This window comes from Mus musculus, chromosome 15, assembly GCF_000001635.26.
Source record: "Mus musculus strain C57BL/6J chromosome 15, GRCm38.p6 C57BL/6J".
NCBI classification, from domain to species: Eukaryota; Metazoa; Chordata; class Mammalia; order Rodentia; family Muridae; genus Mus; species Mus musculus.
Genome location: NC_000081.6, coordinates 77582650 through 77610594, shown reverse-complemented (window position 1 = coordinate 77610594; position 27945 = coordinate 77582650). Strand labels below are relative to the sequence as shown.

Below are 27945 nucleotides of genomic sequence, written 5' to 3'. Positions count from 1 at the left end.
GGACTATGGAGAAGTAAGATCCCACAAAGCAGAAGCCAGTGGTGTCCCCAGAGGTTGTAGAGAGGAGTTCCCCATAAGCATTCAATTTCAGTTCACAAGATAGAAAGAGTTCTGATCTAGATGGTGAGAGGTTACTCACAAACAGAAATTCTGCTGAGCCACATACACCACAGTGGCCACAGGAGGCAGCCTTATGGGGAATTTACCACAGCTTCAAAACTCTCTATTTTTTTCCTAGCAACAGTGAAGACCATAAAAAGGGCTGTTCAGCCCCCACCTCACTCTCTTCTCATGCTCTCACTCCTTTGTCCTCTTAACTTTCACTTCTCTCACTTCTCTCTTCTTTCCTTTCTCTTTGTTTTCTTCTCTCCTCTTCTCTTCTCCTCTCTCCCTCTTTATCTCTCTTTCTCTCTAGCATTCTCTCTTTCTCTCCTACCTTCTCTCTTTCTCCCTGCATTTCTATAATAAAGCTCTTAAACCATAGAGAGTCTCTGTTCCATCAAGATCCGCTGCACACTCTTGTCGGTGTTGGGAACCTCTTCCCTTCTCCCTCTCTCCTATAATCCTGGGGCAACAGGGTGTAGCCTCGGGGTTCCCGGTCGGGGGATGCCCCTTGTCCAACCTTCCACCAAGTGGGGTCAGAGGCTTAGATGCTCACCCTGGGCCCAGTGGAAAGAGTCCAGCAGCTCTCCCCGCGTCTGCCTGCCCAGAGCACAGGAACACTGGCCGGACGTGGGCTATTTATCCCCCCTTTCTTCCCCAGGGCCTTCAACAGGGCCCCCTTTTTGTTACCAACAGGCTTACAACTATCTGTATAGCTACAGTGTTCTCATATACATTAAATAAATAAATAAATCTAAAAAAAAAGTCTTCCTCTCCAAAGGGAGAGAAATGTTCAAATTTCCAATGGTTCGGAGAATGTGATTTTGATCCCTGCATTTTACCTGAAGCCTAAGATGAGTCAAGACGCCTCCAATACCACAAGATCATTGCCCAGTCCCCAACCGGCCTTGAGGATAGTGGACATAGAAAGATCCGTCTGGCTGGGTCCCCCGTGAGAAACTGCCACTGCTGCCAACTGTCCACATGTTTCTCCAGCTCTTTGCTTTGTATAATGGGGTAAGGTTTCCTGAAATGTCTGAACCACAGGGTGTGTGTCAATTACCCATCCCTTGGCATGATGATCCCAGAACTGCTTCACCTGACCATGTCCTGAGAGTTTCAAATTGTATTGTGAGTCTTCCTGGGGAGATGTGAACAAATGTCACACCATGTAAGTCAGAGAAAGACCCTCAGTGCTCCAAGACTGGCCACCAATGAGCTAAGCCAGAGTTATTCATTCCCACCTGGCTCAGGGCCCATTATCCTCAGCTCATGCTCCCTCCCATCCCCAAAGTCATTCCCAACTCCCAGTGACTCCGCGATGTTTGGATGTTCAGGAGTTTGGGAACCGCCAGCCCTTGGCTCCTCATCACAGGCCTGTGGACCTCTGACCCTGTGTTCTAGACTGCTCTGCACTGTTTCCAGCTGTTACTGAATGCACATGAGTCAGGTGACCCCAGCTTTGGTCCCTCCCAGCTCACACTCAGGCTGAGGCCCACATCTTAGGCTGTGTTTTCTCACCCCTTGAGCTGTATATCAGGGCTTCCCTGGAGCCCAGCACCCTGTCGTGGTGCAGGTTAGATGCAGTCTAGAGCATTTCATCTGCCCAGTGGTGTTCTCACACCTCAATGGTGGGACGAAATTCAGAACCACAGTTCTTGTCATAGGTCAATAATGTTTAAGGAGTTATAGCAGAATTGTTTACATGTCTTTCCATTAAGACTAGTACATGACTAAACATTCCTATCTATTTTCTAGCTCCACAAGTTCATTATACGTTTAAAGCAATAGTGTTTATGTCACAATTAGCAAGGTTTTTTTTCAAGAGACACATCTATATCTTCTGTCTCATTTTGTTCTTTGTCCCTTATGTCTTATTATTTTGAAGACTTGAATAGATAAACCACTCAACAATTTCCTTTCTACCCTTGCACTTACAATAAATTGCCTATTTCTAGTTTATAACCATTCGTTATTGAGATTAGTGGCCTCATTTGTAACCTAGAAGGAATGTTTCCCTTAATCATAATTTGTTCCAAGCCTATTTTCTTCTCCTACTGTAATTCGCTCATGCTACAGAACTCTATTTGCAGCTTTTTATTCCATGGGGAGCTCTTTATATTACTTGAATGAATTCAAGATTTCTATAAGATAATTATCAGGATCTATGAAATCATCAATTTGTCTAAACAGCAATACTACATGAAAGTACATCTTCATATTGATTCTGTGGGAAATCTTCACAATAGTGGGACCTGATGTCCAGGCATCATTAGGCTATGGTATAGTGGCAGGGAAAGGCATATGAGCAGCGAGAAGCAATCCTGGCATGAAGTCTGTGGAGTCCATGCCTCTCAGATCATACCTACCACAACCATGCAAAAAATGGTGAGCCATCCCCAGAAAACTCCCGTGCTTGCCATAGCCTTTCCTGCATGGCTCCTGTCACCTAACATTATTCAGACTCTGTAAAATCTTGTGAGCCTATAGGAAAATGGAAAGAGATTCTTATATTTTTGCCTTTTTTTCTGTTTGTTCCAAGCTTTTGCTGTGACTCCTATACTCTCCGAACTTTTTTTTTACTAAGTGTTAACTGTAGCTTCTCAGCTAGGACACAAAAAACAGCGAGCTCCCTTACCCCAAGGTGATCAACTACCTTGTTAGTTCACCAGTCAGTTCATTAACTAATCCATGCTATGACATCTCTTCTTAGGAGAGGACAATCACAGGCTCCATGTTAAAAATGAGACAGATTATTTAGTTGTAATTTCACTAAAGAAACATGTTCTGTAGTTTTGTTCAGATTCAAAGGCTCTCTTACAGACACATGTTAACTGCTCTTTCTACAATATAGATTTTAATACAATGGTTGTGCTAGTGTACCTTCTTTTGTAAACTAAAAATTCTTGTAAGCTTCAGGGAATCCAAGAATTCTTAGACTAGGATCAACAAGTCCAATGGACCATATAAGTACATTTTCCTGTTCCTGAAAATGGGATTTTCTCTTGGTCTTAGAATTCCTCACCTTCCCCATTTCCCAGAAAAATTCAACTTCTGTTCCTAGTCTATATTGACTCAACAGATTTGTCTCAACAGAATTTTACTTGCATAGCTGACTCCACCCAGGAATCACCTGCAGACTGCAAACTGTTGAGCTCTGAACTTATTGAAAGCTTATGTAAACCAATCCAGCCAAAGTGATTGCTTACCGTCTTTCAGTTGGGTCAGCTAACGACATGCTTCTAATAACTCCCTCATTGCACAGCAGTTGACTTACCACTCACTCTTTCTGGGCCCCGATAACAACATCTTAATGTCAGCTTAATGAGAGTAGTTGTAAAAGGAACAAATTGTCTCACAAAACAGGATGATAGACTGAGCCAAAAGGAAACCCCCTGGTGTAAGGACAAATAGCTACCTGTAAACCAACTGACACACCAGAAATGGGCCCTGTACTGGCTAGTTTTGTGTCAACTTGACACAGCTGGAGTTATCACAGAGAAAGGAGCTTCAATTGAGGAAATGCCTCCATGAGATCCAACTGTAAGGCATTTTCTCAATTAGTGATCAAGGGGGAAAGGCCCCTTGTGGGTGGTGCCATCTCTGGGCTGGTAGTCTTGGGTTCTTTAGCAGGCTGAGCAAGCCAGGGGAAGCAAGCCAATAAAGAACATCCCTCCATAGCCTCTGCATCAGCTCCTGCTTCCTGACCTGCTTGAGTTCCAGTCCTGACTTCTTTGGTGATGAATAGCAGCATGGAAGTGTAAGCCGAATAAACCCTTTCCTCCCCAACTTGCTTCTTGGTCATGATGTTTGTGCAGGAATAGAAACCCTGACTAAGACAGGCCCACACTTGTCAATTGATAGATTAAGCAAAAGAGTCCTACAATATAAGAAACTTGACCTGCTCTATGCAAAAATTGTTACATATGGATTTAAGAAATTATTTTCCTAAACAAACCATTTGAGACTATAATCTGGCTATAATAAAAAATATTTTAAAAAGGGGGGGAACTGAAATAAAATATATACCTAGAGGCCCTTTCCATTTCCAGGGTCATTCTAGATAGTAACTCTGATTGTTATTAGATTCAAAAATAAACAAACACCCATCCAATGTCAAAGCTTTGGCCTGATGTGCAACTCCTGGGAGAGAGGTAACTCCTAAAATTAACTTGTAAATCCCACCTGCTCAGGAACCAGGTCACTTCCTGGAATGCTGGGAATTGTACTTCTTGGGAAATAACAAATCCTCATGGGAAAACAGCATCCTTTCGGTTTGTCCTTATATGCCCCTGCAACAAGTGGCGTGAAGCCGTTTTAGCTGGGAAATTCAGGGGGCAATGGTCCTGGCTAAAGTCAATATTTACTAGTTAATAAATGCTTGCTTAAAATTTGGCCCAAAATGGTGGAGTTGGGCTTTCTGGTGAATCCAAGAATTAACAGTATCTGCAGAAGTCAGCAAAGGTTGTCAGATGCCCTGAAATTGTAGTTACACAGGGTTGTAAGCTGCCTTGTGGGTGATGGGAATCAAACAGGTATTCTCTGAAAGAGGAGCCAGTTCTTAACAAGGGAGCATTCCCCAGCCTCATTCATTCTATTTTGTTGAGAAAGTGACTATGGAGGTCAGGCTGGGCTAGACCTAGCAATCTTTCTGTCTCAGCCTCCCAAGCTCTGGCAAGAGAGGCCTGAGCTACTGATGCTTGGTTTCAATGGCAGTGCTCATGTCTGAGTGGAGAATAAAAGGCAGGAAGCTTGGCCCATATATCTTCTTGGTATGCAGTCTTCCAAACATTAATTTTTATTTTAAAATTCTTTAAATTTATTATGAGTGTGTGTATGTGAGCGCACATACCACAGTACATCTGTGGAGGTCTGAGAACAACTTTGTAGAGTTAGTTCTTGCTGTCCACCTTCCCATAGGTTCCAGGCACTGACAAGGTAAAAGCAATATTTTTTTTTGGCATTATGAAAAATTACACCATGTAAACATGTAAGGAAATGTGGCTCATACTGATGAGGAAAATCACTAAATCAAAAGTGACCCAAGATCTGGACATACAGCTCAGATGTGAGACATTGGATTTTAATGATTAGTGAATTGTCATGTGTTATAAACTAATTGCACTAGAGAAAGAAAACAGGCTTGGAACTGATTTACCATCAAGGGACATTCCTTGATTCTATTCCTTCTAGGTAAGGAATGAGGCCACTATCTAATAACTAAAGGTCATAAAATGGGAAAGGGTAATTTATTGCAGGTGCAAAGACAGAAAATAAATGATGGACTAGTTCATCTGTAAAAGAATTCAAAATAGTAAGCAGAAGGCAGATGATTTGTCTCTTGAAAAAACCATGCTAACTTGTGACATAAAAACTATTGCTTTAAACTTATACTGAACTCGTGAAGACATAAAATATATAATGAATGTTTAGGCAGGTACTAGTCTTGATGGAAAGACCTCTAAACAATTCTGTTTTAACTCCTTAAACATTATTAATCTATGATATGGATTGCTAGTTTACATTTATTGTGTAAGTTTAAGTAACTTTACTTAAACTATGTATATTTAAATAAAAGACCTTAGAAAATCATGTGATCAATTATCCCAAAAAGGTATAAAAACTAAGGACAAAAATAAGCTGGTGGTATAGTCATTTTCTGCTTCACCTAGTAGGTGTGTTATATGTGTGTGTATTTATTTGTGGTATGATTGGTGGTGTGTATGTGTGTGCACGTGTATGTGTGTTGTGTGTGTATGTATGGTGTAAGTGTGATTTTTATGTAATGTGTGGTGTCTACATATTTTTATGTAAATGTGTTTATCTGTGTTATAGTGTTGTATGTATGTGTGGTATGAGTGTAACGTGTATGTGTGGGGTATGTGTGTCTGTTTTGTGTGTGTGATATGTGGTGTGTGTGTCTGCTTAACATTATAGATTTCAACTTGGAGCATGAGAAAGTTTCCTTATAACATTAGGCTAAGGACAAAGGCAAGAACTGAGAGAAGCTAGAATTCACAAGACAGAGAAGAGAACAAGACATGGAGAGAACCCAGGAGTCTGCAGGAGATCTGCTGTGAGTGAAGTACATGCTGACACAGGATAGATGGAGGAGGCTAGCCCAGGCTGGAGAATCAGGCATTTGGAACTACTGGGGTTCAGTATCTTCTGAGCCATGGAGGATGAAGGAAAAGGGGGAAGGTCCTACATGCCAAAGTGAGAAAATTTCCTCCTTCAGTGAGCACTGAGGAGGGGATAAATGAAAAACTAATAGAAATAAAAAAGGAAAGGCCATAACTGCTTTTCGGTATGGTGGAGGAAACCATTTACTGTAGGTAAAAGGGAGATCATAGCCAGAGGTGGGACATCTGGGAGATGCCAGAGTGGACATCACCCTGATGGGGTAGGCAAGTAGGCTGAGGGGAGAGTTAACAGAGAGGAGAGAGGAGAACCAGCTGCAGCAGCCAGGAGGCCCAATGTACAAAAGGGGTGGGCAACCAAAATGGCTGGACTATATAAGAAAGATTCTGTGGGGGGAGGGCAGCTCAGTCCCTGGGCTGGAGAGTTGGGGTAGAGGGCAGAGTATGCCAGCCATATCCTGTAAAGGGTAGGGAATGAGGATGCTGGGAGAACCTGGTAGGCAGGTCTGCTTTGATCTCTTAAATAGGCCCCTAATCCATTTGTCCTGGGTTTTGAGAGTGAACAGAAGCCTGCATAAGACGAGTCATTGACTAAATAATTCTCAGATGCTCATGGGAAAGGAGTAGAGAGAAGATCTGGGTGGGTCAGGTTGAACTGTACTCCAGCAAATGTTCAGGAATATTTATAAAAATAAAACACTCCAGGACCTAATAAGGTAAAGGTAATATTTTTTGGCCCCAGTAAAAACTCACATCATATAAAGATGTAAGGAAACATGGTTCAGACTGATGAGTAAAGTCACTAAAAGAGCAGTGACACAGGGCTGGGCGGTGCTGGTGCTCACCTTTAGTCCCGGTATTTGAGAGGCAGAGGCAGAGGCAGAGGCAGAGGCAGAGGCAGAGGCAGAGGCAGAGGCAGAGGCAGAGGCAGAGGCAGAGGCAGAGGCAGAGGCAGAGGCAGAGGCAGAGGCAGAGGCAGAGGCAGAGGCAGAGGCAGAGGCAGAGGCAGGTTGATCTCTGTGAGTTCAAGGCCAGCTTGCTACAGAGTGAGTTTCAAGACAGGGCTACACAGAGGAAAAAGCCAAAATAATAAAATAAAATAAAAGCAAATTAAAACATAATTAAAAAAATTAATAAAAGGGACAGAGAGCTTGCTGGCACACAGGAAAGGCCTTCCTTTCCTGACAAATTTGCAGTCAATGAAAAAGAAAAAAAAAAAAAGACAGTTCCGAGAGCATTGGCTGTGGGCAACCCAGCAATGTGACTAGAGCTGCAATGGTGCAATGGGTGCCCCGATTTCTCTCCATCCCCAGGCATGAGTCATTCCTGCCATCATCCTGGGTCTCCATCAAGCACCAGAGTCCACAAAGACCTGTGTTTTGCAGGTAGAACTTCCAAATTGAATTTAGTTTTAGGACATCCAGTCGACCTCTGCTGTTGACTGTGACATTGAAGTGCCAGATGGAGTACTATACAGGCTCTGGGAACAGCATGCTTTCATTGTTGTGACAAATTTTATTTCTGATCTCAATCAGCTCGGCACTTCACACATTAAAGAGAATGTATCCAGGGAATCCAAAGCTGCAGACAGGCTTGGGTGCGTTGTTGTATATATCTGATCGGCCAGTCATGGGCCTTGACAGAGGTCACATAAAGAAGAGTCGGGAGAATAAGCAGAAAAAGATGATGGACCCTCCAGCGATGGAGCTCAAGACAAAAGCGAAGGTGCATCTGGAGGTGGCTTTGGCCTTTTCATATTCCTTCTGTTCTATGTATGTTCTTGTCTGGGTTTTAGGGGAGAAGGAAAAAGATTCATTTTGTGGGTTCTCAGATGGGGGCTGGAAAGAGAGCCTGGTAGTTAAGAAAGAGCCCACACTGCTTTGACAGAGTTCTGAATTCGGTTCCCAGTACCTATGTCAGGGGCTTACAGCTGCCTATAACTCCAGCTCCAGGGGAATTTGACACCGCTGAAGGACTCTGAAGGCATATGATACATGCAACTAAAATGTCTTTCTTTCTTTTTTTAAAGGATTCTGAGATAGAGGGTGAAGTGGGAAGCTGAGAAGACCCAACATGGGGTGTGGATCTGAATCTACAGGGGATGCGGGCCGAGAGAGGGGGTGAAGAGGAATTGTATAGAGTGTCACCTTGCAAGAAGAGCGATAGGCTAAGTAGCCTAGTGGAAAGAAAAAACAGAAAGCCAGAATGGCTAGGCAGTGGTGGTCCTGGATATGTGGGATGACGACACCCTCAGATTGGTCTTCATTCTGTTCCTCGTTTTTGGTAGACATCAGTTCAGACACCTGGAGACAGACAGTGAGTGACTCAGGTCTGAGCACAGGATTTGGATGTTGAATTTATCCATACTTACCTCTTTCTTTTACAAAAGCTTTGGAGACTGGACCGCGTTAGACCTGAAAATTGCAAGGAGAAAGACCAAATGATCATCCAATTAAAACAAGCTTTATTAAATACTGGCCAGGAGGATGGACACTGTCTAAGTCTACAGCTGGGATTCCCAGAGACTGGCAAGGAATTGGGTTAGTCAGGTGTTCTTAAAGGTGAAACCCGCAAGGCTACAGTGCTTCCAGCCTTCATCCAATGGGAGGCAAGCATACATCCTGCTGTACTTCCTGTCTATGTACGTCCCACCTATGTGTGATCAAGCACAGCCTGTGCAGCTGAACCAACCTTGCTAGCTGAAGTGAAGACACATATGACTCTTTAGTTTACATGAACAGCAGCCCCAGCACACCAGGAAGTTGTCTGCCCTTGAGCAAGCAGGTTGACCTTAGCCCTTACAAAGAGATGGCTGAGTGGCCAGAGCACTGGCTGCTTTCCAGAAGATCCTGGTTTGATTCCCAGCACTCACATGGAGTCTCACAATCATCTCAGGCCAAGAGCATCTGACGCCCTCTTCTGGCCCCCATGCACATGGTGCAGAGACATCCATGCAGGCAAAACACTCATACATAAAAAATAGAATAAAATAAAATAAATGGGTGAAGATTAATTTTATTTTTCATTTCTCTCTCTCTCTCTCTCTCTCTCTCTCTCTCTCTCTCTCTCTCTCTCTGTGTGTGTGTGTGTGTGTGTGTGTGTGTGTAGGTAGGTACACAAGAAAGTCAGAAGGCACGCTGGATGTCCTGGAGCTGGTGGTTGTGAGCTGCCTGACCTGAGTGTGCTGAACTGGGCTCCCCTGGAAGAGCAGCCCGGGCTCTTTCACAGTGAGCCATCCCTCCTGCTCCTGGTACATCTCCTTTTTCACACTCACACACTTCTACCTGGCTCATCTAACATCAGCACTGAGTGCCTTTAACATTCTCACTGGCTCTGTCTGCCATGATGTCCCCTCTAATCTTATCATGCTCTCCAATTCCCTGTCCATCAGACCTTCCACCCTCCACACTCTATCATCTCTCCTTCTCCTAAGTCCCCCGACTCTCTTTCTCTCTCTCTGTGTGTCCCCCTTTATCATTGCTTCAGTGTCACCTGCTGTTCTATGGTCTCAAAAATTCCCACTCTGATGAAGTTTCTCTCTAAAACGTCAAATGGCCTCTGATAACGTCTTGTTCTCTAAACACTGTCCTCACCTCAAAGCTTCCTTTTTGCCCCTATAAAACACCCTAAAAATAAGACTCTCATTGGGCATGGTGACACATGCCTTTCATCCTAGCACTCAGGAGGCAGAGATAGGTAGATCTCTTAGGGTTGCAGCCCAGCCTGGTCAGCACTAAAATCCAGCCAGCATTAGACAGTGAGAATATGTCTCAGAAAGGGAAGCAGAAAGGGATGGGGCGATGGCAGAAGTGAGTGTGGGATGGAAGGGGTGAGGTTAGAAAGGAGGGAGAGAGGGAGGGAGAGGGAGAGGTCCTTAAGGGCATGTTGGTCCATCCAGCATTCTGAAGGCAGAGAGAGGCAGTAGTATTGTGAGTTCCAAGTAATAATGAAATAAATGAGGCCATGTCTCAAAAACCCTAAACCAAGGCAATACAATCAATAAAGCTGGGTATGGAAGTGAAGTCCAAGCAGGAGGACTCAAAGAGGCCTCAGCTACACAGCTAGTTGGAAGCCATCTTGAGCTATCCCAACACTTCCTTAAAAACAAACAAGCAAACATCAAACCGCCAAACCAGACCAAGCAAATCATGGCTCATGGTAAAGTGTCCATCACGCAGGTATGAGGACCTGAGTTCAGATCCCCAGGACCCAGGAGAACTCTGGGTGTGTTGGCACATGCCTGTAAGCTTGGCAGTGTAAGGAGAGAGAGGCTGGATCCAAGGAACTTGGTGCACAGCCAGTCTAGAAAGAGTAAGCTCTAGGTCCTGGCCTTCATAGGAGCATACACACACACACACACACACACACACACACACACACACACAGAGGCACATACATATTCTTAAAAAGAAAACGATACCAAATAAGACTCATGATCACTTTTTGTCAAACCTTCCTTAGAAATTCTTCATTCCCTTCTAAAACTCTCAGCCACGTGGTTTCCAATGTCTGTGACCACGCTGTCTAAGATCCCTGTACCTCTCCCTGTGACTCCTTTGCCTTTCACCCATATACACTTCACCTTGCTAATCACATGACTCCTTTAATCCTTTCTTTGACCTCCTGTAAACTTGAACTCTTCTCCCTGTTTGCCGGTACCTTCTTTTATGTCTCCAGATAAAGCAACTGCTCATCTCTGACTAACACATTTCTGCTACACTTTAATAAACTATAAATCTTATTGTATGTGATGGGCATTTGTTTGCATGTATGTCTGTGCTTCTCTCTGGAGTACTGATGGGTGGGAGCTGCTGTGGGAAGGTTGGAAGTAGAACCTCTGGAAAAGCAGCCATTGCTCTTAACCCCTGATCAGCCTCTGCAGCAGCCTTCCTAGCCTTTGGACTTGCTTTCTGGTCCTCTTAGAGTAGCTCCTCTGCAGGAACCCCTTCTTCCAGTGGACACCACTCTATCCACTCTTAGCACGCCTGGTCTGCCCCCGTCATTTACCCATGGTCCTCCCTGCCTACTCCCTGACACCCTTTAAATTTCCCATTAGGTACCTGGAGTGTACATCCCAGGCCCAATGAAAGCTCTCAGCTCCAGGCAACTCACTGGAGATTACTATGGCAACCAGGCAAGACCTGCCTCCCAGGCTGAGCTTTTATTTCTATTGGATGCTTACTATAATGGAAGTTCAGTCCTGGATGTTTTGTTGGGCAGCTTGAGAATCCAGGCTCCACCTTGAAAACAGTTGTAAAGTAGGCTTTCTCTTGCTTATTTATAGGTTCCTGCTGAGCACCTTGAAGCTTTGTGGTAAGAGCCATGTGGACCTCAGTGATATTCTTGTGGTCACAACACAATCATGACATTTGCCATTCTCATGCCCACTGCCTCAGGCCAGTGATCTCATATAGCTCAGGCTAGCCTCCAACACGCTGTGTAGCTGAGGATGGCCTTGAATTTCATATCCTCCTGCTGCTGCCATGTGGTGTTGGGGAATCAAAGCCAGAGCTGTTGGTGGCAGGCAAGCCTTCTAGCCGCAGAGATAGGTTCCCAGCCTCTAGATTTTATTTTCATTTGTGCCAGGTAGGATCTCATAAGTCCAGAGTAGCTCCAAGGCCTAAGTTTCTGTTTCTCTGTACTGGGAAAGTCCAACACAGTCAATTCCAGGAAACACTACCCATTCCAGAAAGCCAGTCAGGAAGCTGCCCCACTTCCTAGCCTGAGAAAACCTCACGGGCAGCCAATCAGGAGCTGGAGAAGGTGCCCTGCCACCTAGCTTGAGCCAAGTATAGTTAATCAGCCAAACTCTCTCAACGCCTGGAGAGAGAACCAATCAATCAAGGGAAAGACAGGTGAGTAGTCCACTTCTACCCAAACAGGCATTAAATTGGCAAATCCCACACTTCTGTCCTCCATCCCAACAAATGGTAGATCCCTGCATGAGGCTTCTTTGCAGAATAAATGCTCTTTGCTGTTGTATTCTAATTGAGTCTGGGGTATTGTTCTTCACAAGTCATGGACTCTGACAGCACCACCAGAGCCTGGCTAAAGATTATATTATATATGATATATATGGAATGTGAGTATATATATGGATGTGAGTCTGTCAGTGTGTGTCTGTTTCTGACTCCACAGTTCTGATGCTTCAGGCAGGTGCCCCAAACTCAGCTTTTGTGATGTACTGGGAATCTGAACTCAGGCATCTCTTTACACACTGAGCCACCTGTCTAAGCCTTTGTTTGTTTGTTTGTTTGCTTGTTTGTTTGTTTGTTTTGAGAAAGTCTTGGCTAACCCATGCTAGGCTCCTACCTGCTCTGTAGCTGAGGCTGGGCTGAGTCCTGTGGCTGCCAAGAGTAAAAGTGGATTCACAAACCCTTGTAAAGAACAAGGGTGTGTGGCCTGTCTGAGATCTCAGCACCAGGGGACAGAGGTAAGGGGATCCTGCTAGCTCACTTGGCCAGTCTTGTCCAAATGGCAAGCTCCGGGTTAACTGAGAGACCTTGTCTCAAAAACCTAAAGTGGCAGACGGTAGAGGCAGATACCTAACAACGACCTCTTACCTCCAAATTCGCAAAAGCTGTAACTCATATTCAGTAGGTAGTTCAGTGACTTATGCGTGGCACCATTACTGCAGCCTGACTCTCACAGGGTCTACGCAAACACAGCCTCAGTGAAACCATTATCGACCAAGAAAAACATCTACAACCAAACACAGGCAAAGCTGGACTATGTCATTCCATTTTATTGGGCTATGAAATATTCTTCTCATGAAAGATCAGTTCAGCGATGGATGCAGAGTTAGAGGTTGAGCTGTTGGGCCTCCAAGGTAGATTGAGACAGCAGAGGAGACCAAAAGGGAACAAGGTGACTAAGTTCAGGCAGGTGGCCTCAGGGGTTTTCTGGGATGGCAGGTGGCTCGGATGGTCAGTTTTGTGGTTGGTGGGTGTCTTGGTGAAGGGATGTCTGAAGCTCTGGGTTTGTTCTTGGTGGCTGGTCAATGTCTAAGTGGGCATGTCTGTTGGGAGTGGAGTCTGTGGACACTGGGTCTGGCTTTACTATAACTAGGACACATATGTAAATGACACCTAAACCCACCAGTGTACTGAATAGATCACTGAGTAGTTTGAGCTGAGTTCAGGCGAGAGGCTTCCCTGTCACTGCACTGATTGGCTTGGTCCTCTGTAAGCTTAGGAGCATGGGTATGGGCTTCTGAGGCCAGAGGTTCTTGGGAGGAGGGGTGGAGTCCTTATGGGCACTTCGGGGAGAGACGGACTCAAGGGCAGGCACAGTTGCAGGTGGAGAGCAGAGAACAGATGTGCAATGTCCGGGAATTGGTTTTACCTCTTGGCTGAAGTAGAGGCCTGCCCATCCCCAAGGGTGGGAAAGGAATCCCAGTGCAGACCATCATGGTGATGTGACTCTGTGCCTGAAAAGCCAGAGAGAGAATGAACTTGCTAACAAGATGAGAGCAAGCAGGCAAGGAAGGAACAAACTCTTCCTTTCTTTCTCCATGGTTTTTTTTTTGTTTGTTTGTTTTTGTTTTTGTTTTGTTTTGTTTTTTTTTTGCAGACTTCCAGTAAAAAGCCTGGTCCAGATCAGAAGTTGTTTTCTCTGCTGGAAAGATGTGGATTGAAGTTGTTTCTTTCGGCCTCAAGAACGGAATTAAAGGTGTGACGTCCACGTCGCAGATTTAGACCAGAAACAGATCTTTACTCTTCAGATTTAATAATCATCCCTCCCAGGTTGAAGTGCACAGGCAGCTTGCTTCTGCACTCTTGCAGGTCTCCCTTCCCCCACCCTAGGCCCTCTCCCACAGCAAACATGGTGGGGCATGCTGGCAGCATGCCTCTGTGCTTTCCCTCAGAAGTTCTGCTTTCTCCATCCCCTGCTCCCCCCTGCAGCAAACTCGGGGATTTTTTGCCCCTCCCTGGATGCTCTGAGGGGACTCAAGGAGACACAGGTACGAGCTTGTGTGGGATAAATGACAAAAAACGCCCCAGCTCCAGTAGTACTGAGACTAGCACTGTCCCTGATAACCAGCTGGGCTCTTCCCTGGTGCCTGTCCTTGGAAAAAGGAGATTAGGAACCCCCTTTTAAATCATAGAAGAAAGGTAATCAGAGATCATGGACAGCTATGGCCAATCCTAAAACCAGTTCCCGAGAGCCCCGTAAAAGGTAATCCTCAAGTCAGAGGAATCCTCCCTCAGACAGAAATTTTACTTTCATTTTCGTGCACTGAGTGTATCAGGCCCAGAGCTTGTGTCTGGTGTGTCTCAGATGTGCAGCTGGTGACTGGAACCACACAGCTAAGGACAGCTGGGACACATCCAAACGTGGCTGCAGGAAGATTCCTTGGTGAGTTGGGGATCATGCTTTCCCCACATGTTCATCCTCTCAATGGCTCTGGAGGAGAAGGGTTATGGCTACAAGGATGGGCGAGCTCAGGGAAGATGAACAATGGCCACAGGCTCAGCAGATGGAGGGCTGGACTTCCAGTCAAATGAGCTCTGCCTGCTTCTCTCCCCTCTACCCTGTGCATAGAAGAGGACATGGAATCCCTCAGATAGGATCCCCACTCTGCCTGGGCCTGACCCTCCTTGTAGGGCTGCCTAAGACATGATTAGAGGTCTCAGGCAGGAAGACAACTCTGTGCTCAGACATTTTAGATAGCTCCAAAACAGAAAGAGGAAGTGGAGGAGTCTTGAACACAGAGCCATCAACCATGCTGGCCTTGGGGTGCTCTCCCTGACCAAAGAGAATGAGGCTTTGAGTAAGATGTACAGACAAACTACTCAGTTTCAGCACAGCTTTGCTTGGCTCTGCAGTGTGAGCACTGAGGAAAAACTGAGGCACAACAGGCAGTGACTATTCTAAGGTGCCTCAAGGAGGCTGAACAGGTAGGTGAGAGGCGACATTCCTTGGTTCTCACCTAGCCTCTGCCTCCCCTGTCGTGGACAGAGGATGAAGCTAAGGCTGTCTTGTGTGTGCAGGTGTGGAGGGGAAGCCGGGAATGGATGGAAAATAGGCTCTACATATTCCCCAGGCCCATCACACAGGTCTCATCTACACGAGGGCAGACTGCAGTGCAGTGGGCTCTCGTGCAGCAAAGGGAGAAAGAAGTGTGAAATCCCCAGGGTTAGTCTTCCATCCAGAGACAGGGTTCTTGTTTCCTTTACTTCTCTGCTCTGAGCTCTGTGGCATGGGGATTGTCAGCCTTCGCTAGTCCTCTGTTTTGTCCCCTGATGGATGGAGCTGGAGTTGCTTGCCCTGCTGAGAGCCCCAAGAGGCTGATGTCCTCTTCTGGTGTCCTGGAAGGCATGCTTCAAGGGGTAGACTCACCCCTGGAAGTCCACCATTGAGTCCCTCAGGGGCTACAAGTGTGAAAAGAGAACGGAGGACCAGTGTTGTGTTTTATAAAAAGAAAGAGAAGAAGGGGTGTGTTTGGTGGATGTACAGACAGGTGTGGGGGAAGGGGGCTTCTCTGTGGGCCCATGCTGAGGCATCCCTTCCCGCTGAGGGACCAGCCACAGGAAGAAGGTATAGTGTAGAATAGTTTATTCAGGACCATAGGAAGCAGAGTTGAGAGAAAGGCACAGAGAGAGAGAGAGAGAGAGAGAGAGAGAGAGAGAGAGAGAGAGAGAGCAAGCAGAGGAGTAGAGGAGTAGAGGCCAGCCATGAGCACGTGGAGAGAGAGGGGAGAGGGGAATAAGGAGAGAGGGGGTAAGGAGCTGGAGCAAGGGCAGGAGAGGAAGAGAGAAAGGAGGGGGCAAGAAGCCATTTTTATAGTGAGTCAGGCATACCATGGGCATTGCCAGGTGTATTAGTCAGGGTCCTCTAGAGTCACAGAACTTATGGGTAGTCTCTATATAGTAAAGGAATTTGTTGATGACTTACAGTCTGCAGGCATAGTGGCTATGAATTCCAGATTATGACAGGGAGATCTCTGAGTTCTCCCAACAATGGTCAGCAGCAGCTGTGAATGGAAGTCCAAGGATCTAGCAGTTGCTCAGTCTCACATGGCAAGCATGCAAAGGAAAGAGAGGGAGTCTTCCTTTTTTCAATATCCTTATGTAGGTCTCAAGCAGAAGGTGTAGCCCAGATTAATATTGTGTGCCACCATGCCTTTAATCCCAGATGATCTTGAACTCAGAGATCTCCCTGTCATAATCTTCTGGAATTCATAGCCACTATGCCTCAAAATCTCCATACCAAGATCAAGGTCAGAAACTTGTGTCCCCCAGTCTCCAGATTAGGATCACTGGTGAGCCACCCAATTCTGGATTGTAGTTCATCCCTGATATAGTCAAGTTGACAACCAGGAATAGCCACTACACCAGGCAACTGTTGGATAGAGCCTAGACTAAATGCCAACAACCAGAGACCACAAGTCACTAGTTGGGAGGCTGGGAAGGCACTCCAGGGGAAGTCCAGGCTGGCCCAGCCCAGTAGCTGAGGTGAACAGGGGCAAATTGCACACACTTTAAGGTCATTAAACAGTGTGTGTTATGCTTTATGAAGACTGAGAGTAGCCAGCATTCAGAGTGTCAGAGCCCCTGCCACCTCTAGCTGTCACCATGTGCTTCCACTGTCCTTGCAGCTGAGAGCTGATTAATGTCCCTCTGCTGCTGACAGGCTCTGTACACACTCATGGGCATTCCCTAGCTCTGAAGGGACTGTAATCACCAGGGAACTTGAAGTCTGCACACAAACTGGTTGCCTTGTCTGTTTGCATCAGTAGGGATTGTGCACAAACTTCGTACACTGAGGGGCTTTCCTCCATGGAACTGCAGCCCTCGCCACACACCGCAATTAGCACTAGTGATGTTTGATTTCAGTTGGATCTAGGGTCTGCGTGCGAAGCCTCAGCTTCCTCCCTCAGCCTCTCTCTCCAGTGCTGAGGTTCTCCAACATGCAGGTCAGATCAGCTGACTATTGAAGGCTGCTGCTGTGCACTGTAAATCCAGGGAGAATGCCCATAGCTCATGAGTGCACTGAATGTGTGAGCTTAGGTTCTCACAATTTATTTCATACACAGGAGTCTCAAGTCTGTGAAAACTTCAGTGTTGATGCTCTGTGATCCTGTCGTTTTGCTTCTTGAACTATCTTAGAGCAAATAATCCCCAGTAAAGATGTTTTTTGTTGTTGTTTTGTTTTTTTGTTGTTGTTTTGTTTTTTGTTTTGTTTTGTTTTTTGTTTTTGTTTTTGTTTTTGATTTTTTTGTTTGTTTTTTCCGGGAGAGTTTTCTTTTATTGATGTTCACCGGACAATTTGAATCATCTGTAATGGGACTTGATGCCCTCTTCTGGTGTGTTTGAAGACAGTGTATTCACACACATTAAATGAATAAATCAATTTTTTTAAAAAAGAAGAAGATAAAAAGAAATTGCCTAAGGTTGAACATTCAGAGAAGAGGGCAGAGGCCTGGATTTATTCAGAGCAGATACAGGGACAGGGTCTGGCGGGACTCCAGCTCTGAGGGGATGCAGGATCCTGAAGAAACACAGAGAGTGTGTGGGCTCTGGGAAGCACTGTGTCACTCATGAATTAACCTCTGTCACATAGCACAGGCCCTGATGCAGGTGAGGTGCCTCGGGCAAGAAGCCCCTCACAATCACATGGGGAGAGCAGGAGATGCTGATGTAGGTTCAAGAGAGTGGAAATTCATATCTAAAAGGTGGGGTAATATTTATAACACTTCAGGTCAAGTCCCCTTTGTGGCACTACTGTCAACTTTGCAAACCTTTACAGTCATTTCCTCCACATTACAATAAGGCTCATGAGAGTTCTCATCTCATAAATGATGCTGGTCCCTAATAAGGTGTGAATGAGAAGCTCTGTGTCACAGACACAGAAATGATTTACTATTGTCATCAATTGCATGTTCCCATCTAGTAACTGGCAGAACATCTCTTATTGTCTCTCCTGTGTGTAGATTATATATAGTTTTTTTCTTCATGGCCATATCTCTAGCAGGTGACATCCCCCATGGATACTAGCAGGACAGGAGGGCTCTGACAAGGCCAGGATGAGGGGATAGGGGAGAGCCAGATGACTGCCACCTCTAAGTAGAAGTGCAGGGCTCCCTTGAGGAGCATCTGACTGTCACCTTTACTTTACAGCTCACTTCTCTGCAGGGATCCATGGCAATGTATCATGGCTTTGTTTATTCATTTGTTTGTTCTGCTCCCTCCCGCCTGCAGACCTGGAGAGCAGTAAGAAAAAACCTGTCAAATTCTAATGGCTAGAGCTTGGTGCTCAACAGACCTCAAGCAAGGTAAATGAATTTCTCTTTCTCTGTGTGTTTCCATCTCACAAGGGTTCCAATGGAAGAGGAGATGCCACAACTTTTCCTTGTCCTAACCAGGTCCCTTTGATCTTAGCGACCCACCCATGTGTGGCCATTTTGCATATCTTGAGTGTGCAATACTCACAGGGGCTCAGGCATTTGAACGCTTGGACTCCAGGTGGTGCTGATGTCTGGGGAGGTTATGTAACTCACAGGACATGGAGCCTCCCTGGAGGACGTCTATCCCTAGGGGAGGGACCTTAGAGTATATGGCCCTGCTGTGTGTGGTGTGCATGCTTCAGGCTGTGCAAGGCTGCAGTAGGTTTACTTCTGTGAGTTTTAGGCCATCCTGGTCTACACAGTGAGTTCCAGGCATAGCAGGTCTACACAATGAGACCCTATCTCAAAAATACAATAGAATAAAATAAAATAAAGCTAAATAAAGAAAGGCTTGACAGTCTTGCCTCCTTCCAGTACATTCTATACTTCTTAATGGCTGCTGAGATGTGATCCCTCAGTTTGCAGTCCCTGCTTCTCTCTTCATTACCACTGTGCACATCTCTCCTGTGGAGCTCTGGGAAAACATGATATTCTCTCTATCCCCTCTCTATCTGTATACACACACACACACACACACACACACACACACACACACGAAACAATATTTAATTGGGCCTGGCTTACAGGTTCCATTATCATCAAGGCAGGAAGGAGCATGGCAGCATCCAGGGAGACATGGTGCAGGCAGAGCTGAGAGTTCTGTATCTTCATCCAAAGGAAGCCAAGGAACAGACTGTCTTCCAGGAAGCCAGGAGGAAGGTCTCAAAGCCCACCCTATCATTTACACACTTCCTTCAACAAGGCCACACCTACTACAACAAGACCACACCCCCTATAGTGCCACTCCTTGGGCCACTACAACTCCTTTTATATAGAAAGAGAACAGGGAGCGGGAGGGGGAATCCACATCTATGTGAGGAATGTGAGAGACTTTGGAACTTTGGACTAGAAATGCGGTTGAATACTGTCAGCAGAGCACAAATGGCTGATGTAGCAGGCCCCTGGAAGGCAGTCCTGCTGCACAGTGCAGAGGGGTGAAGACTGGACATGAGATTTCACAGGGATGCAAGGATTTTATTCACAACTGGGCAAGAGGTCAGTCCCATGATATGTTGACAAAGAGCCTAGGTATTTCCTACCCATATTTAAGAACTCACAGAAGGCTAAATTCAAAGCAATGGACTGATTTCTGGTGGGGAAAAGGTCAGTACAGCACAACGTTGACTGCAGATACTTATCCCCAGCGACTCCGTGCTCTTTCTTCTACATGGAAAAGAGCACGTGGGACAGGAGGAAATGCCGATTGCTTCACGATTTTCATTTGGACCTAGGAAGCCCAATGTCTCAGAGTAGCTATGACAGTGGAGGAGATTAAGGAACTAAGGGAAGGCTCCTGCCCTGCAGGTGACAGTGAGAGGGTACAGTCTGGTCAAGTCCAGCTATGCTCTAGCTTAGCTGTGAAGGGAGAAAAATCCCAATCTCTCTTGCTCCTCGACAGGAATTGCTTCAGTGTTCAAAGCTGCTGTTGATAGGGTTGAATGTGACAAGGGTCCATCCCAAGCTGGCAGCCAAACCTGGCAGTTGCTGTCTGTGCATTAATGGCTCTAGAGTCACAATATATGCAATAGTTCAAGCGGATATGCATGCTTTTTCATTGGTTACAGAGAGCCCTGAGTCCTTCCCATGTTCAATATACATTGATATACATTCTGTCTTTGTTACAAATTCTACTACTGACACAATGAGGTAATGGAGATCCTACTAGCGCGTCAAAGTCACATTTGAAGGCACTGGCGCCACAGTGTTGACATGTAACGGCTCATGATGGTTTAAAATCAGTGGACATCAACAAGTGGCCTGTCATTTCTCAGCAATGGACACCGATGTCTGTGATGAACTTATAGGAAGTTGATGCCAGTGAGCACCACTTCCTGGTGTGTGGAGGGAGCAGGGTCACTCCTCTGCCCATGATGTCCCCTCTGCATGTGTGGGGCAGGGTCACAGTAAACAATGGAAGGAAGAGGAGGCAGACACACAGGGACAGGTGTGTACATGTGAAAGACAAAGAAAAGACAGATAGATGACAGAAGACAGACATCTGGAATCTCATTGCCATGAGGACCCCAGTCCCACTGACTAGTATCTTATATTTATGGCATCGTTTGGTCTTCACTACTTAACTTCTGTAAAGTTCTTGTTTCCAAATATGCTTGCTGAGCCTAAGACCCTTTACTTATGCATTTGGGGGTCATAATGGAACCTGCAATGCTGGATTTTCCTGTCTTCTGTGAAGAATCTTTTAGATCAAATTTTTTAAACGACTTATCTATTTCTTCTTATCAGGTATCTCCTATGCCTGAGGTTCTCCCTCCATCTCTAGTGCCCCGATGCTGATTCTTGTGTCTGTTGTTCCTGTTATCTCCTTGGACTTTCCATCTTTAGGATTCCTTCCGTTTGTGTTTTCTATATCGCTTCTGTTTTGATTTTCCGGTCTTGAACAGTTTTATTTATTTCCTTTACGTTTTAAGTGCATTTTCCTGTATTTCATTAGGAGGCTTATTTGTTTCCTCTTTAAAGACCTCTACGTGTTTGGTTTATTTTCCTATATTACTTTAAGAGATTTATCATGTCCTCTTTAAAGACCTCTATCATCTTCATAAAACTAGATTTGAGATCTTTTTTCTCTTTTTGCTTGTGCTAGGGTATCCAGAGCTTGCTGTAGAAGGACAGCTGTGCTCTGAAGGTGTCATATGGCCCTGGCTTTGTTGATTGTGTTCTTGTTCTGGCCTTAAGCCACCTGGTTGTCCCTGGGTTTTCCTGCTGTAGCAGTTATTGAAAGCTGGATGTAACCTCACAGTTCCTGGTGCAGCAGGATTCTGCTGGGTAGCCTTGGGTTGGACAATGGAACTTAGGGGTCACTGAAAGTCTCCCAGCAATTGGGACTGGGAGGCAGGGGGAAGCAGACAGAGACATGGTGGGACAATGTACATAGGAAAAGGGGAATATCACAGAGGTTGGGGAACCTGGGTATTTCCCAGAGGACTCGGTGGGCAGGGAAATGGGTGCAGGAAAGGACTCTAACCTGTATGCTTCCATATTAGCAGGTCTGATGAAGGTGAGTGGAGAGACAATTGAGGTTCATGGAACCCCATACTGTCATCTGACTTCATTATTTTCCTGGTAAATAGGAGTAGCTCGAAGTGTTGATGGAGTCGCTGATATTGTCACGGAAAAATTCTTGAAAACAGATCTGAGGAGCCTGATAACTGAAGATGGAGCCTGGAAGGCATTTGAGGAAGCAGCAGAATTGTCAAGGTGACCTGCAGTGTGCACTCAGTGCTTTCCCCCAGACCAGGAGAATGAGGGTTATTTTCTGGTCAGGCATACACACTCTAGACAGTCCCAGGCATTGGCCTTATGGGCCAACTCATTCTAAACTATCCAAGAGGAGTGTTTACAACATGTTATTCCTTGTGGAAATCACCTCAGGTTGTTTGAAGATGTTGCTCAAGGTGTCAGGGCAATTTCTGCCATGCACTAGTTATACGACCTTGACAAGTTAACTACCACTTCCTGATTTTCATTACCATGAAACTGTAGTGTGAGAAGATAGGATCATCCATGTAGGGTTCTCAGCATAGGGCAGGCACACAGTGGAGTTCTTAGTATGGGACCAGCACACAGTGGGTCCTCCTGAAAGTCAGCTTTGCAAGGTAATTTTGAAAGTGAGAAGAGACAAGGTCCAAGGGTCTCCTGTAGGACTGAGAAATCAAGGATATATTTTGAGACATGTGAGGAAAATATACACTGAACTAGCCATCTTCCAAGTTCTGTCTCAGTCCTTTCCTCTCATCTGAGGAGCTGTAACATCAGGATCTTTCTGTGGGATGAGGAGGCAGAGAGCTCACGGAGCAGAGCCACAGAGCTGGGTTGGACCCTGACTGTCTTCGCTCAAATCTATAGCCCCATGCTGTTTCACAAGAATGAGAGTTCAGTCTAATGGGATGTGGTGACAGTCTGGGATAAGCAACAGATCAGCGAGGCAGATCAAGTGCCAGCATCTTTCCCAAAGCCCAGAGAGACCAGGACTAGGGTCGCAGCCAGGGGTCAGGAGAGACTGTGAGTGACCCTGGAATGGAGGTGTTGGTAGCAGGCTAGACCAGCTGGGCTGGAAGGAGAGGGAGAGTTGGAGGCACAGTGAGAAGGACGGTCAGAGACCCAGCAGAAGACACGTAAGAGGGAGAAGGGGCATTTCCCCTGCTCTGCTCTGATGCCTCATGTGTGTGTAGGGATTTTCATGAGTGTGCCCTCCATACACCGTCTGTAAAGACTGCAGAGTTCTTAAGAGTTATTTGGATATTTCTTCTGTTGTACACAGTGTTACTTAATATCAGGAGAGCACATGGCTACAGACAACTCCTAAAGTCAGTGTGTTTGGAGGATGATTCACATAAGTTGAGAATCTGAGGAGACCCCATATAAACACACCAGAGGAAAATGCTTCCCCTTTTGTCTTGAACAAATTCAGGGCATTTCTGTCCTTCCAATTACTACAGATGATCTCCAGGTCTCTTGCATCTTTGCACATGGCCTTGTGGTGTTACAAAGAGACACTGGCATCAGCTATGCTGTCTGTTAGCCTGGTGATCTCTGTCTCCAGGAATCTGCCATGTTGAGAGTCAGGAACTAGTGAGGATTGGCAGTCAGTGTGGAGCCAAGATTGGTAGCAGCTGTCCTGTCCCAGTCACCTCAGGCTGCCATTGTCCTTGTGAACTTCAGCCTGGAAGGGGACAACTTTGGCCTTCTGCAGAGAGCAGGCAGCAGGCCAAAGAATCTGGAAGATCTCATGGCTCTAAAGGGATTGGCTTGGGTTTTATTATTAAATTCTCAGAAACAACTAAATGGCAATATCTGAGAAAAGAGTCTCAGTGAGCCTTCCTTCTTAATTTGACACCAGCAATGACTGAAAGACTACTCTAAGCCAACTATAGGATTGGGAAAATTTTAAATCAAGTCAGAAGTCACATAGCACAGGGGGTTAAAGTGAACCAATGAAAAGAGGCACCAGTCACATTTGAAGAGCTTCAGGCCTCAGATTTTCTGTCTTCGGGATGAGGTATCCTGCATTGAGTGTGTGATGATTCAAATCACACCTGCACACCTAAGGCCCACCCTAGGAAAAATATTCATCCTGGAACAGCCTCCAGCAGCCAGGAGGACACTGCTCAGGACTGTTGCCCCAGGAGAGAGAGATGGAGCCACTCTGCACATACAAGTGGTTGGAGACTTAGGGCCAGCTTGTAGTGAGGGCAGATGATAGCCCATCCCTTACAGGGACACCAAGAACTTATCAAGTCAAGGGACTTTAAGGGGATCTCTAAGGTCAAAGGCTTAGGCTTCCAGTTCCTCTGGAGGTCAGAAATGGCACCAAATTCCCCATCATACCCATGTCTTCAAGATTGAGCATTTTTATAGGAAATTCTTGGTACAGTGTATCTCAGACCTATCATTTCCCCACTTGGAATACTTATGGATGTTTAATGGAGTATCTTGAAGATGGGACCCAAATCTAACACTAATGCTGACACTGTGTGCAGCAGATGCAGGTGATCTGTGCAAAGCTTTAAAGCAAGTGTGCTGTCACTGTGTACTGTCCCATGAGATCATATGTGGAGACTTTCAGATGGAGGAATCCACTTTAGCATGCTCAGTATGTATGTCCCGCTGCAGGGTCCCCAGGCAAGCTCAGGCATTCCTGCAGGCTGGATGCTCAGGGAATGCAGAGGACTTCCCAGCATCCAAAGGGAGAAGGGAGACTCTTGGGAAAGGTGCATCCCTCACAACACACACTGTTCTCTGAGGTAATGAGTGTTTGCTCTGATCCCACATCCCTGTGCTCATCACAGGGTTCCCTCGGGTAGTGATGGCACTGACCTTGAGTGGCAGCCTTTCATCAAGTGCCTTTCACTACAGTGTCTTGACTCTACCATGCACACTGTGGCCTATGGAGTAAGGATGGTGAGAGTCTAGGATGTTCCAAATGTTCATAGTAGAATGGAAAAATTTGGATCTCTGTAAAACTGTTTCCTGTTGTGTTTGTATCCTAAAGTTAAAGGCTGAATAAGCCTTTATTTAAAAAAAAAAAACAACAACAACAAGCTGTTTTTCTCATGCACTTGACTTCTGTCACAGTGAGGAGGGAGCTATACTTCGTGATGCTCTGAAGGAGAGTTTAGCACAGGAGCCCTCAGATGAAAATGACGGACCTGAAAGGAAGCAGCAGAATGAGCGGTTTCTGCGAGAGTTTCCTGAGTTGAAGAAGAAACTTGAGGACCACATCAGGAAGCTCCGAGACCTGGCTGATCATCTTGACCAGGTGCACAAGGACTGCACCATCTCCAATGTGGTGTCCACCTTTGCTAGTGCTATCTCTGGAGCCATGGGCCTTCTTGCTTTGGGTCTGGTACCCTTTACAGAAGGGGTCAGTCTGTTACTCTCAGCAGCCTCTGTGGGTCTGGGGGAGACAGCATCCGTGACTGGTCTTACGACCACCGTTGTGGAAGAATCAATGAGACTCTCAGATGAATCTGAAGCCAGTCGCCTGGTTAGAGCCAGCATGAATGTATTTGAAGAGATTGTAAAGATCATGTCTAAGATCACATTCAAGCTTTTATTTACAGCTGTGGGATTAGTCCCTGCAGTCAAAATCCTCAGGGATCACATCCGAGCCATGAGGAGAGCGAGAATCATCATTTTCCCTAGAGAAGAGGCCAGGAACCTCACATCCAGTGAAAGAAGCTCTGTGCAGGGTGTTCTCCCAATGACCAGAGGAGCCAGGCTTAGAGCAGTAGGGTTTACAAGTTTGTTCCTTGCGTGGGATGTGTATGACTTTGTGAAGCAATCAAAAGATCTGTATAATGGGGCAAAAACAGAGTCAGCTGGAGCACTGCGGGAACTGGCTCACAAGCTGGAGGAGAAGCTGCAGGTATTCGAGCAGATATATAAGGCTCTGCAGTCAGACCTGCCTCACTGACCCCATCCTCTAAGCAGCTAAGAGTTCAGAGGAGATGATGTGTAAAGGGGTGGGACCTTTTTTTTTAAGCATTAATGTCAGAAGTTTCTGTTTGTTTGTTTGTTTGTTTTTCCAAAAAGATTACACAAAAGTTGATAAAAGGGGAGAAGGTTACGTGTCTTACAGGAAACCTGGGTTAAGGGCAGAGCAGCCTAAAGAAATGGTGACTGGATCAAAATGCAGGAACACGGGGAATGGAACTGGCAGTCCAGACCTGCACAGGGACACACACCCGTGCTGCAACATGCTATAACAAGGGAAACAGCCTGAGGTCAAGTCCAGGGAAAAGATTGTTGTGGAGTTTGAATTTCTCTGGCTGAGCAGAGTGAGGTCAATGTAGAAGGCCGGAGATCCCAGGAGAAGAGGAACCTGGAGTCTAAAAGGGGATCCGACTTCCGGCAGAGTGGAGACTCTGCAGACAAGTCAGCATTCATCACTCTAACAACACCCTGCTGCATCTGAACATCTGTGGGGTCTCCTCGAGGTCTTGTGCTGGACTTGCTAATGCTTAGCTATCTGAGAAATGATATTGTTTTAGTGGGTTTGCTTTGCTGCACTTTTTTCATAGATATTTTTGGGGGGGGGGTTGGGAAGCAGAAAGTACTTTTTATAAATTCTTTTTTTTTTTTAATTGGCTTTATCATGTAGCTGGCCTGGAATTTCTAGGTAGACCAGAAACTTGTGATGGCTTAACGGGGTGGGATAAGGTCCTGAGATAACAATTCCTTCACTTTCTGGTATTCCTCTTGAAATATAAACCTTGTTTGGTTTTTGTTTGTTTGTTTGTTTGTTTGTTTTAACTATTCCTTTTCCCCTACTGACTTAATAGTGCAGCTGCCTCTGTTATTTTCAGGTCCATGAAGCCCCTCCTAAAAGTCATGTTGCATCCTTATATTTTGTAGAATTGAGAAACATTCTTGAACTCATGTTTTCAGAGTTCTTTCCCACAGCCTTAAGGTGGTCCTGTGAATCTCAGCATTTACCATTTTGCTGAGGAACATTAGACACACCCTCCCGGACTTGTGCTGTTTCTAATTATCATGGAGTCCTTAATGTTGGCAGGGAGAACATTTCATGAAAGAGGAACTTCAAGTAAAATATATGCATTATTATTCAACCAAGCCTTATGTCTAGTAGTTGTCAACCCTCCTGGAGGCCTAAACCCTATTGGCTCTGCTCCAGTGGTGGAAGCATGTCAGACTGTCCCTTCCTTAGTGGCCATGCTGGTTACTTCCTACTTCACTTGTTTCTTATCTATTATTACCCTAGTTCTGTCTCAGAGTACCAGAGCTCTTCCTGGTGTCTATAGACTACCGTTTGTCTGTCTGCTTCCTTATGGTTGGCTGGACCATTTTTTCCCAAGTTTTGTATAAAGCATGCTACTTGGGATGCCACAGTACCTCTATGAAAACACTCTTCTGTCTCCCTGCTAGAGATGTGTGGTAATGTGGAACACCCCTGGGCACTAGAGAAAGAAGTGTCACAGTTGGTCCTGATTACCAGCACTGGACTGTTTTATGGATCCTGCCATGTGCCTCCTGACAAAAGCAATTTAGGTATGCGGGGGCAGAGGGGAAGGGAGCAAGGGTAGTAGAGAGAAGTATGATGGGAAAGCTTGACATCCAGGGCTGAGAGGAACAAGGCAAGGAAAGAAGTAGCAAATAAGGACCTTAAGTGGGAGGGAGGGAGGGAGGGAGGGAGGGAGGGAGGGAGGGAAGGAGGGAGGGAGAAGAAGGAGTTTTATGGTGTGGGAGGAGCCCAGTTTAAGGCCTAGATCTAGAAGGTTCTTGTGTTTAAGTGAAGGGTGATGAACCCTTGTCCCTGAAGCTGCTGATTAAGGAGTCCGTTCCTGGGCCCAACCTCACTCTTCCATCGCCATAACCAGTAGAGAGGCCTCTTGCCTTGGCAGATCGAAAGAAAACATGATCAGCTGGAGACATGGATGTGAGAAGGGATTGAATCTGCTCAGGAGAGATGAGAAGCAAGGTTCTGCCCCCTGAGGTGGGAACTGTGTGTAGCCATGATGATCGGTGACATCATCTAAAGGAGTATGGAGCATGAGTCTACCTGCTGTGCTAGGGCCCATAACTCTGTGAAGAGAAGAAACCCTGAGACTTACACTTGCTCTGTCCAGCATTGAGGTGACACCTTATTATACATCAAGAAGGTCCTGGTGCATGGGACATGCTCTGAGCCTTCCCAGCCTCCTACTGTGTGCTACATAAATGTCTATAGGAGTAAACCATGTAATCTTAGTTCACTTCCTACAAGTCTCAAAATGT

The 27945-nt window shown here is 45.8% G+C and overlaps 1 protein-coding gene and 1 long non-coding RNA gene across 3 annotated transcripts; one reads left to right on the top strand and one right to left on the bottom strand.

The window, feature by feature from the left end:
- Window positions 1–7734: 7734 nt before the first annotated feature.
- On the bottom strand, window positions 7735–11347 carry Gm36245. The gene is made up of 4 exons (XR_384216.1): window positions 11303–11347; window positions 8614–8656; window positions 8390–8545; window positions 7735–8026 (listed from the first exon to the last, which is right to left on the bottom strand). It is a non-coding gene; the product is annotated as a predicted gene, 36245 (long non-coding RNA).
- A 705-nt stretch (window positions 11348–12052) lies between these two features.
- Window positions 12053–26441, top strand: Apol10b (apolipoprotein L 10B). 2 transcript variants are annotated; one of them, XM_006521088.3, is made up of 5 exons: window positions 12053–12097; window positions 13815–14600; window positions 18446–18519; window positions 21780–21906; window positions 24784–26441. In XM_006521088.3, the coding sequence occupies exons 3-5, from the start codon at window positions 18483–18485 to the stop codon at window positions 25622–25624; spliced, it is 1005 nt and encodes a 334-aa protein (XP_006521151.1). In that variant the 5' UTR covers window positions 12053–12097; window positions 13815–14600; window positions 18446–18482; the 3' UTR covers window positions 25625–26441. The 2 variants fall into 2 exon arrangements, with proteins under 2 accessions (XP_006521151.1, NP_808488.2); NM_177820.4 differs by lacking the exon at window positions 12053–12097 and having other exon boundaries at window positions 14470–14600; window positions 24784–26437.
- The last annotated feature ends 1504 nt before the right edge of the window (window positions 26442–27945 follow it).

Excerpts from the sequence above, each read along its gene's own strand:
- Apol10b (XM_006521088.3), top strand. The coding sequence starts at position 18,483 with ATGGCTAGAGCTTGGTGCTCAACAGACCTCAAGCAAG. Across the intron at positions 18,520-21,779 it reads CTCAACAGACCTCAAGCAAG|GAGTAGCTCGAAGTGTTGAT; the intron begins GTAAATGAATTT and ends CCTGGTAAATAG. Across the intron at positions 21,907-24,783 it reads GAAGCAGCAGAATTGTCAAG|TGAGGAGGGAGCTATACTTC; the intron begins GTGACCTGCAGT and ends CTTCTGTCACAG.